The sequence below is a fragment of the Lolium rigidum genome, chromosome 3 (genome assembly GCF_022539505.1).
Source record: "Lolium rigidum isolate FL_2022 chromosome 3, APGP_CSIRO_Lrig_0.1, whole genome shotgun sequence".
NCBI lineage: Eukaryota > Viridiplantae > Streptophyta > Magnoliopsida > Poales > Poaceae > Lolium > Lolium rigidum.
Genome location: NC_061510.1, coordinates 366,299,325 through 366,311,357, shown reverse-complemented (window position 1 = coordinate 366,311,357; position 12,033 = coordinate 366,299,325). Strand labels below are relative to the sequence as shown.

General features: G+C 41.3%; 1 protein-coding gene across 1 annotated transcript; it reads left to right on the top strand.

The window, feature by feature from the left end:
* The first annotated feature begins 2,469 nt into the window (after positions 1-2,469).
* LOC124700486 (receptor-like protein 2) lies at positions 2,470-4,789 on the top strand. Its single transcript, XM_047232609.1, has one exon. The coding sequence runs from the start codon at positions 2,627-2,629 to the stop codon at positions 4,787-4,789; it is 2,163 nt and encodes a 720-aa protein (XP_047088565.1). The 5' UTR covers positions 2,470-2,626.
* The last annotated feature ends 7,244 nt before the right edge of the window (positions 4,790-12,033 follow it).

Here is a 12,033-nt window from a genome sequence, read left to right as displayed (position 1 = left end):
AACCTATCAGCTTAGCATGGTGAGTGATCATGATAATTGTAGTATTGTCCATTCTTACTTTTCCTAGTGCACATACTATCCGGATTAATGGTTCTATGGTTGATACCCCTGACCATATTTTGCGTAAGGAATCATGAAACACTTAATCCTGCTAGGATCTGAAAGCGGCCATAGTTTCTAACTTTACCAAATCGCCTAATTGATTCAAGTTTTATTTTGGGTATTAGTGCTCTTTAGTACCAAAAGTGTGTATGACATTTCTTGTTTTAGTAGTATCCTGCCACTGATCCGAGTCGTGGAGATTTCCCTGTTTTGGAATAATTCAGTCAGCTGCCAATGTTGGACACATATATCAAAGTTTACCACAGTTCATAGTTCACAACGTACTGTTTCTTAAAACAGTTTTTCATTCTCAACTCATCTAAAAGAAGGCTACATTCCAAAGATCTGTGCATTGCAGTGTTTTCTTTCATGAAATTTTATATTATGAATGGTCTACAAGTACCTTTTGTCAACACCAAGGCAAAGAAGGTAAACTGAATGTACTGGCACTGCATTACATATGGATATATAACTGATTGTTTTACAAAAACATAAATAAGGTGTGAATTAGGCTCAATCATAGTTTACTACATCTAGAACTATAATGCAGAAAGGAAGACATAGGCATGCCAATACCTGTAGAAATTAAAGCATTTCTTGACAGGGTAAACTCATGCTTGTAGCGCATAATGGGTTCTATAATCTGGATATTTTTTTAAATATATAATTACCCCCCTGGACCTTCGGGCATACCCGACAGCAAACTATAGCATGACCAACAAATTCACAGCTGAAAGCTGGAACTCCAACCCAAAACCTCGCGTCTATAAACCTACCTTATTTAAGACTAAGGCAGCATCCAGTGGCGTTTCTCTTGGCATTTCCCCTTACTGGTTCTGCCGTTCCCCCTGTGGCTTCTGTAACCATCATTCCTGGCCTCAGCTGCATCTTCACTGTCAATGATGAGCTGTGTAGTTGCGCTTCCAGTTCATGAATTGGGGCCCGCAGAGACAGGTGCGGGTGGCTATGAGATTGATGGCCTTTTGTTTTTGCGAAAACGCAAAAGCCTTGCGTTTCGATGCATTGATAGAAAAAGAAGGTTCATATGTACATGTCCAAGAGAGGACCACGCCACGCCATACAACTCAACCCAAAAGACCTAATCTAGGGGAGAAGTTGGCGAAGCCCCCGGGCACCCGCGTCCGCCCACTATCGCGCTTCAGCCTTGATGTCGCCTAGTAAGGAGGTCACCGAGGGACGCGCGTTGTCGAAGACCGCAGCGTTCCTGTGCTTCTAGATCCACCACGCCGTAAGCATGATGAGCGACGATGTACCTTTACGCAACTGCCGAGGGGCGGTCTGCACCACCAGCGACCACCACTCCGTGAAGTCACCCTCACCCGTGGCCATTACGGCCATTACGGCGCTTCTTTTTCTCAGTCCTCACTGCTCGTGGACAGAATCCCTTGACATCTCGACGAGGCGGCAACCCCTCCTAGGGCCTTGTTTGGCTCTAGAGTGTTCTGGGGATTGGTGGGTGAAACCTCTGCCATCACCCAATCCCCACAAAACTCCATCCCTAATCCACTAGGTAGGGGTAGAATATTAGGGATTGAAAAAAATACACTAAAATTCTGGGAAAAGTGGGGATAAGCAGGGATTAAACTCGCTCATACTCTACCACCAAACATGCGTTTAGAATAAGAGTAGTTGTGTATGATGAGGGGCCCTGGGAGGTTTCCGAAGTTACCTCCTACTCACACAAGTCCTCAGAACACTGTCTTCAATCCGCTCAACCTGAATGTTAAAGCACTGAAGCCATAAATTAAGATGTGCTGCTACGTCCTGCGAGCGATGGAACAGTATATGCAACAGGTCAAGATCCAAGGTAATTTACATATATGAGAGCTCCTCCCTCTTAAAAATGTATTAGAGCCTCTCCAACCAGTTTTATCGGACTCCTCTTCCAGCTCCATACTCTAATGCTCTACAGGCAGGCGAAAGTCGAGGGAAGGCATCACCTGCAATAGAATTGTGAGGTCGATGTGGTCTACCTGTGATCAAGCTGAAGGAAGGCATTGCCTAATAAGCTTATCCATGCAGTATCAATTTGCCCATATATGAGCAACACCATACATTACCATACAGAAAGAACAAAAAACATATAAGCCGAAGCTATACTTCCAAAATTGTTACTACGTATTATAAGAGTTGAGCAAGCCCTAAATGTGGGATTTAAATGCCCCAGTAGACCTCATGAGCCATTAAGCCTGAATGGGCATGCTCAGTAAGGACCAGCTAGGTTCTAGGTTGGTACTGTACCCAAATTCTTGATAGCCCAGCCGTACCAATACCGGCAGACGTACTATGATGCCATAACTACACCAGTACTATAAAATTATAATGACACTATTTTCGAGAAAACCCAAAAGACTTTTGTGTTTCATTTCATTGTAATAATACTATTGCAATATTGCAGACCCACCACCAACCATTGCAACAATCAGCTTAAGATGGACAAGCTTTAACCTTAATCTTCAATCCCTGTTCCTCCAAGAAAATAGAGCTACACAGCCTTCCAGCCATGCATTCTACAAGAACGAGTAGAGATGAAGTCACAATACATTTCTTTTCCATTGCTCTGATCGTGCTGCAGCTGATTCTGTTGCAGATCTTCTCGGCCTCTTCTGCCCACTCATGCACCGAGCAGGAGAAGCACTACCTTCTCCAGTTTCTTGACGGGCTATCTCAAGACGGTGGCCTCGCCGTGTCATGGCGAAACGGCACGGACTGCTGCAAATGGGAAGGCGTCACCTGCAACGGAGACGGGGCCATCATTGAAGTCTCCCTGGCCTCTAGAGGACTTGAAGGGTGCATCTCGCCTTACCTCGCCGGTCTCACCAGCCTGTTACGTGTCAACCTCTCACACAACTCGTTCTCCGGTGGCCTTCCGCTGGAGCTCGTGTACTCCAGCAGCATCATTGTCCTCGATGTCAGCTTCAGCAGGCTTAATGGGGTGCTGCACGAGCTGCCATCTTCGGTCACCTCGGCCCGGCCTCTACAGGTACTCAACATCTCAAGCAACCAACTGACTGCAGAATTTCCATCATCCACATGGAATGTGATGCGGAATTTAGTTGTGCTCAATGCCAGCAACAACAGCTTCACTGGGCGCATACCACCTTCTCTCTGCCTCTCGTCGTCTTTGGCCATGCTTGATCTTTGTTACAACCAATTGAGTGGCTCTGTTCCTGCTGCACTTGGTAATTGCTCCAACCTCAAAGTGCTCAAGGTTGGGAACAACAAGCTAAGTGGGATCCTCCCTGCTGAACTCTTCCATGCTACTTCCCTGGAGCACCTCTCTTTTCCAAACGATGGCTTACAAGGAGAACTTGATGGAGAGAATATAGTAAAACTCAGTAATCTGGTTACTCTCGACCTAGGAGGGAACAAATTCAGTGGCAAGATCCCAGGCACCATAGGTCAGCTAAAGAAGCTAGAGGAGCTCTATTTGGGTAGCAATAACATGTCCGGGGAGCTGCCATCAAGTCTGAGTAACTGCACCAATCTTATAATCATTGATCTGATGATTAACAGCATCAGCGGAGATCTAGGGAGGGTAAACTTCTCTACCCTGCACAGTCTAAAACATTTAGATCTTATGAGAAATAACTTCACTGGCATGGTTCCAGAAAGCATTTACTCATGCAGCAATTTGATTGCACTGCGGCTGTCGTTAAACCATCTCCATGGCGAGATCTCACCAAGAATAGGGAACCTGCATCTTTCGTACCTATCACTTGCTAGAAACCCTTTTACAAATATTATGAAAGCTTTTCATGTCTTTAGGAGCTTCAGGAACATCACCACCCTGATTCTTGCCCAGAACTTCATGAATGAGGCTATGCCACAAGATGAAACCATACATAGTTTTCAGAATCTTCAATATATCAACATGGCTGACAGCTCATTAACTGGAAATTTACCAGTTTGGTTATCGAAGCTCAGAAATTTGAAGATACTAAGGTTATCCAACAATCGACTCAGCGGACCAATGCCAAGCTGGATCAACTGCCTAAATAGCCTCTTCTATCTGGATGTATCGAATAACAGCTTTACTGGGAAAATCCCCATCACCTTGATGGAGATCTCAGTGCTAACATCAGATAAGACATCAACTTATTTGGATCCAGGACACCTTGAACTACCTGTTTTTCGGGGGAACCTATCGCGCCAATACCATGGTCTTACGGCTTTCCCTAAGTTCTTGAATCTAAGTACCAACAACTTCACAGGTGTGATTCCACCGGAGATTGGTCAATTGAAGGTGCTGTCTCAAGTTGATTTCAGCTGCAACAGATTATATGGAGATATTCCGCCGTCTATCTGCAACCTCACGAAGCTGGAGGTGCTAGATTTGTCTGATAACTATCTGACAGGTGAAATCCCAGCAACATTGGGGAATCTTCACTTCCTTTCCGCATTCAACATTTCTAACAATGACCTAGAAGGGCCTGTTCCAACAGGAGGCCAGCTGAGTACATTTCCAGAATCTAGTTTTGATGGGAATCCGAAACTGTGTGGCGCTATGCTTATTCACCATTGTAGCTCAGTCGGTGCAGATCCTGTCTGTGTTATCTCCACAAAACAACACAGCAACAAGATCATCATTTTTATTGCCTATGGTTTGTTCTTTGGAGTAGGGGTGTTATATGACCGGTTAGTGTTTTTTAGGTATGTCGGCTAAGCCCACTTCAATTGTAATTTCTTCTAGTATTCAATGTAGGCAAAGAAGGCAATAAAAAGTCATTATATTTGCCGGTCAGAAGTGTTTATACAATTGTTATAAATTACAGCAGATAGATATAGATGTCAACAACCTGAATAAACATCCTTAGCGTGACTGATACAATTAGGATTACAAACCAAAATATCACCATGTTTGGTTAAACAAACTTATGCGGTAGTTTAACCCGCCTCCTGTAGATCAACAGCCTCCAGCAGAGCCACATGCAAAGAAAATGATACCACAGCTCTGTTGTTAGAGCCTCCGCAGACTGGTCCCACCACTGGAGCTCCATTTTAGCGACGGCACGCGCGGTGGGAATTGGACGATTCCGCCGGAGAACTACTGGGCGCCGGTGGACATCAACACGTCGTGCATGGTGGTCCTCAACTCGGCGCTCATGGCGTCGCCGTTGAACAAGACGTCGATCATATGGAACTATATGCAGCAGGACATGCATGTTCTCTATGATCTTGACAACCAGGAGGTCTCATTCCAGCCCGCGGACTGCAGCTCCATCCGATGATCCATCCACTTTCGACTATAGCTGTACTTGAATAAGGCTACTGCATATATAACTATTCTGCTCACATGTAACTTGAGAATATTTTACTACATTCCCACTGCTATAAAAACATTATTACTTCTAAGAAATGCAGAAGGATTAGAAGGACCTTGCGCGCTTTGCTGCGCAGTTCTTTGTTATTCTAATTTGATTTTTCTACGCCGTTTCTGTTATACTCCCCCGTCCCGGTTTAACAGGCACGCACATAGTTTAAGAAATTGCTCTGACCATTATTTTAGTCAATAAAATATGAAATATATGTCACAAAAATTATGTCGTTGGATTTTTTTCCATACGAATCTAATGATATAGATTTTGTAGATATAAAATATATATTTTATTGACAAAATCAATGGTCAAAGTTTATCTTAAACTGCTTGTGTGCCTACCGATAGTATATCTTAACTATTCCTCTTAAAAAATTATTGATGCCTTTCACTGCTCATTCATGTTTAATGGTATGGAACATGATCTAGTTGATTCACGAGACACGAGGAGTTGTTAAGTAAGAACCCGTAAAAACAAACTTATTGACGAAGTACTAATAATGAAATCAAACAAATATCAAGAGTACTCTAAGGATGTCACGCACACAATTCTGATAAAGCTCGACCTCCCAAACGAAATACTGAAGCTCCTGAACTCCCAGGAAAAACACGAAGCGTGGCTTTATCATGTTTATAGGAATAGTTCAGATAAAAAGGTAGAACTGTAAAAGAAAGGGTGTTAATGTCTCCAGCGGATTGTGCTCGCCTCACCACATCATTGTTGCTTCACTCAAAGCAAATTATCTACCTAAATATAGGAAAATGTGTGAAGGCAACCAATCATCGAGCATTTCAGTACTTGCACAACTTCCCTGGGCAAACCACACTGATGACCAATGAGGCAAAAATTGGTAACAAGCGAACAAGAAAAAGTACTAGAATTTTTGCACATGCATGCATTTATTATAGCAGCGTCAATGTGCGCGAATGGAGCGGGCCATTTTGGTTGTTTCTCTCCGTGCGCTAGAACAGGCTCGACGGTCATGGATCCGGTCATGCAGATCATGCCTGAACTCTTGGAGTCATGTGGTGACGCTTCCTTCCGTCGACGAAGTGAGGTCCGACTCGCACGAGATCTCGGATGCGGCTTCTTCGGTGAGTTAGGCACTTAGCTTTTAGATGAGTGGTATTGTTGACGCTGATGTCTCTCTTTCGCCCGAATCCGCCAGGCAGGTGGTTCCTATTGCTGTTGAGGTTGGTAAGTCTAGACTTTCCGCAACGGTGTCCGGAGCTATCGTCGCTAGAAAGGTTTGTGATTTTTCGCCACCTTGGTGGTTGCCTGTCCTGGATCCGCAGTGGTTTGATGGGTGCCTCCACTATCATAGCTTGTTTTTGTCGGCACAGTGTTGGTGTGTCATGTTCGGAGTGTTTGTTCGTGTTGTTTTGTCGGCACGGTGTTTACTCAAAGTTTTCTTGGAATTCGGTGCTTGTGTCAGAAAATTAAGCTCAGTGTTGGTAATGAGCTTCCAATTGAATGTTGCAGTACCTTGTTTTGTGTTACGAATCTTGAGTGAAATGCCAGACATGAGCACATATAATCACATGGAAATTACATCTACAAGATTATAAAAGGATCGATGGAACAACAGAGCTCTTGCCTGCTGTGGTTTTCAGGTCGTAGCTGTAACAAGGAGCGTCTCCCAGGTCTATCGTGTGAACGAATTTTTTATATACTAGCAAAGGTAGGCGCGGTGGCACGCCGCGCCCTAGTTGTGACCAATAAATAAATAAAAATTGTAAGCGTGATTGGTTATTTTGGAACTGCTGTAACATGTTTCATTAGCTGGTAGAGTTGGGAAAGATGGTATAAATTCCGTGAGATGCTATGAGCATATTTTTTATAGCAAGACCGTGGTATAATATGCATATAGCTTGAAATAGTTGCAGAGCTGACTGTGAAAACTTTAGAGATGGAAACTGAGGGACGACATGGAAGCACATAGTAGATGGTTCATATAATGAACATGGTTCACCAAGACAGCCCGATTAACATAATTCAAAGTTCTAGTGGTGGTAATGCAGTCTGATATAACATTCGCAACACCTTGCTGCTCAACCATGATGCTTATCCTGGTATGGCGCGGGGAGCAAAAGCTAATAACTTCACCGGCACGCAGCAACATATTGATATTTAGAAGACAAAATCAAATAGAATATATCAACATGAGTTGCAACCCATTGCTTCGATGAAGTGGCTCACGGGATGTGTCCGATTTCTTAGATATATGATATACATTTGAGATTTCTGCAATTATTCTGTGTATAAGAGAACCACTTGTTTTCTGAAAAAAAAATTAGTTCACTTTTTCCTATGACAAACTGTTAGAGAACATATGACCACAACATCTCTGACACATGTTGTTAGAAGTAAAGTTGGCTTTTCACCCTACTCCGACGTCCAAACCATAGTATATTGTATATTGTACCTTCATTGAGGAAAAAGTTCAGAGGTACACCGCATCTGAACTTAAACAACTTCATTCAGTCAAACAACCAGTTCTTAAATCTGTAGCATCTAATTCGAACAAACAAAGTGCTTCAACAATCTCCACAAGAAAGCAACACTGAAACTTCTCACATAACTAGTACAAATGCTCGTGCGTTGCTACGGGTTCTTAAATTTTATTTCTCAATGCACATATATAATTCACAACACAAGTATATTTTATGAAATGTGTGATTTTAAAATAATGGTAAACCTTTTTCAAAAATAGAACATTTTTGTAAAATAATAAACATTTTTTGAATGTCTGTGAACAATTGTTTTTTTGACACCTTTAACGTAGGGAAATCCCCTACGGTGTAAATTTTATATTAATATAAACACATTTACAACCAGTCCTACTGCTGGCGTATTACATCAAGGTGGTAGAAAGTATCTAAGAAAGCGTAAAAGGATTACACCAAAATGGAAAGAAGCCATTCTACCAGGGGTTGAACATTACAAGGTTTAACCTTGTACTTGTGAAGAAGAAGGTCGCTCTGGAAACAAACTTTCCACCTACTAAAAGAGACCGGCTTACTGTTGAAGATGAAATCATTCCTTACTTTCCAAACATTCCATGCAGCACAAGCAAAAAACTCCATAAAACATGGTCTCCCAAACGCCGCTCTTGTAGACGTATAATTTTCTGCAAAATCCCGCGAGAAGTCCCAATGTATATTTAGAAACAACCAACATTGCCTTGAAAATCACAATGGAAGAAGAGATGGTCTCTCGTTTCAGTATCTCCTCCAGTACATAGAACACACTCAGGACCAGAATCAAGATGCCAATGTTTACGTATCATTAAATCCCGTGTGTTTAGCCGGTTCATGATGAGAAGCCAGATAAACACTTTCAGTTTTGGTACAGTTTTAGATTTCCATATCGCGTTGAACGATGCATCTGTGGGAAGCCGTCCAAACAAAAACTTGTAATATTTGGAGGGAGCATAGTTATTCCCCCAAACAAAAGTACGGTGATCAACTTCATGTCCCGAGGGAGGTGTGAACAATTGTTGAACAACATGAAGATTTTTTCCTAATGCACTATTTTTTTTGTTACGAGTGAGCATTTTTTAGCATGCAACCTTTTTATTTTCTATTATTTGAAAAATAGTGAAATACTAATATTTTGAGATTCACCGTGACTGGTTATTGAAAGCTAACTTTTTTTTAGTTTATTTATTTTACATAAACAAACATAATGCATACCGTGACTCGCGAATGTGGCTGCCCAAGTGCGGCGGAACCAGAAGGCAGGAGGCCTCGCCATCGCGGCAACCACGCGATTCCTCTACCTCCCCGCACTCGAATGGATAAATGCACATCAAAGAGATTTCGCACATCAAAGAGTGAGTTTGTCATCATAAAATAGTTACTACATAATAACCACTTACATATTAGATAGATGTAGTATAAATTGTATTGCTAGCTTGTAGTGCTCAGAAGGAGAAGTAAATTACACTGGTAACAAATTTCCACGAAGAACATACTCACAAACTTTACACATTGTTCTGCTGAGTCGCGGCTGCACCTGCTGGCCAGACACGATGCACTCCGGCCTAGCAACATCATTGACTGCATCCATGGCAAGCCCAAACCCTGTCGCATCTGGATGGAGAGTACCACAATTGAATCAAATGTTTGTGCTTTGACACGGAATAACGAAAAAATATATGGACAATTGCAAACATTTGTTCTAATTTCATAACTGTAAACCGAATTTGATGTCACGTGATTTCCGTTCACATGGTTTCCAACTTTCCATTGATACATCAAATATTGATTCAACATAAATGTTTCATGTCAAGGTAAAACAAATCTCTTCGCATACATCATATGGACCTGAGAGAACTAATGGTGTGCGCCCACACACACAGATTTTTGTTTCAAGAGGGGACACTGTCGTTGATTAAAGAGTGTAATGCTCCGATGATTATTCGGTAACTGAATATACTTCAAAGGCTATGTAAAGTGATATATCTCCAAGGTCCCAATTTCTTTAGTGAAAGATGATACACGTGCTTCTTAGAATAACGAGTCTGAAACCAAAAGGCAGGATGTTAGTGTCAGATAGTAGCAATAATTGAAAAGGAAAAATGCATCTCTCGAGAATAAAGGATAAAAAGGCTCGTTAGGCAACATTACTGAGAAGTAGACTTAAGATTCAGACGTTTAGGGCATGTACAAGGCTAGCTGCTTATGCAGGCGTTTAAGTTCATAAAAATAATTTCCATAAATTCTGATTATGAGCTAAGCGTTCTAGGCTCTATGTTGGGCGCTAATTCCAGTCACTACAGAATTAAAAGTAAATACCAACCATAGGCTAACGCCCTCCTAAATTCACGTAGTGGGGTCATTTTCTTGGCTAGCGCCGCCACAAAGGAAAGAGCCGAAGCTAAGCAAAATCCCGAGTATATATGACTGGGAATCACGCATAATGGACGGGAAGTTCATCCTAGCACCCCATGTAAGTGGCGGCGTTGTATATGCCCTTACATACAAATTCAAATATTTTGACCTTCAAGAGCAGTGCTGAATATAAATGGTGCCAAGTGCAAGCAAGACCTAACCTTAACAACCGTGTCCAACTTTGCCTGAGCAAGTGAGTCTCTCAAATTCTGAATGTGGATTTTTGAAGTAAATGGGAGAATATATCCAAACGCATCCAAACCAGACACTTAGTAGAGGTATCAGTACTTTCACTTAATTGATCATGATTCATTGCATATCAAACCACAAATATAAGTATCAACCTGCACTAAATCCTTGATATATCTAACAAGTAACACTGGCACTATCCAACCACCAAGGAGAACCGGTAGTATACTCATTTGAATTTTACTAAAATGTAGGTCAATAGTTTGCTCCTAGTATGCTACTGGCAAATACACCGGATCTAACCAATGTATATTTATTTCTCGATCATAACTGGTTAAATTAATATGGGACACAAGAGCTCATTTGTATAAATTAATACTGGCAAATTTAACTGAAGCTGACATATAAAGGGAGAAAAGAGCACAGAAATGTGGCATGAATCAATTTGTTCATAGATCATGGTTTCATCTACGTACCTGGAAAATTGGTTGCACTAATACTGTAATAAATCATATACAGTCAAGCTATTGTAGCGTAAGTAGGGTCATTGTATTAGCAAAAAGCTTATTTGATTACAAGGAAAGTTAGGAGCTATATCTCTGGCTGAATGCAAAAAAAAAATCCCGTCCTTGGCATTCCTCCTCATGTTTGGCATATGAAGGTTAGAAAGTGTACTCTTTTAGCATGGGTAATATGCATAGAAATGTTGCTAGAAAGAAGCATCATCTTCACCTTGTGTTGGCTTTGCTGGACAGAGGATGTTGGTGTCGACACTCGTCCTGGCCTACAATATCTCAGTATTTACCGAAAATTAGTTTCACACTTCGAGATCTACAATATCAGAGAACTGAAAAGCCAAATAAGTTTTCTTTAATTATCCCGACTACAAAAAGAAAAGTTATGTTTCCATGTACACCATAATCTCATCCCCAAAAAGGAGAAACCAGAAAAAAATCCTACTATTGGATAGCATGCTCACCTTCTAAAGAAAGCAGAGAATGACAGAGTGTAAAATAGCAAAACATAAATCAACGATTTTATATATAGAATACAATTTCTTGCAATAATAAAGACAGACTACTGTGTCTAATAGGTAACACTAAAATATAAGTAAATCTTCTCATACAAAAAAATATTGACTTTGTTTATACAAAAAAATGAAAAATTACCAATTAGATTCAGTAGTTGATGCGTACAGCGTTTATACATCTACAGGAGGCACAAAAAAGAAACGAAATAAACTCTCTCGTGCACAGGAATGCACCTACATGGAACATGAGTGAGTTTATGCGTTGCCTAGAATGGTCTTGCCTACATAATTTTCTGCAATCATGGATATACCTTCTGGCTTAGCACTTTTTTTTGAAAAGAATTCAATATTAGCCAGTAAAGGCACCACTTCGGTTGGAACAAGCTATAAATCATGCATAATATAATGATGTATACAAGGCCCTCGCTTGGAAATTTAAGAAAAGAATATTATATTAGCCAAGCAAATTTTACCAATC

Bases quoted from the DNA above. Each gene is read 5' to 3' on its own strand.
- LOC124700486 (XM_047232609.1), top strand. From the start codon at position 2,627: ATGCATTCTACAAGAACGAGTAGAGATGAAGTCACAATACATTTCTTT.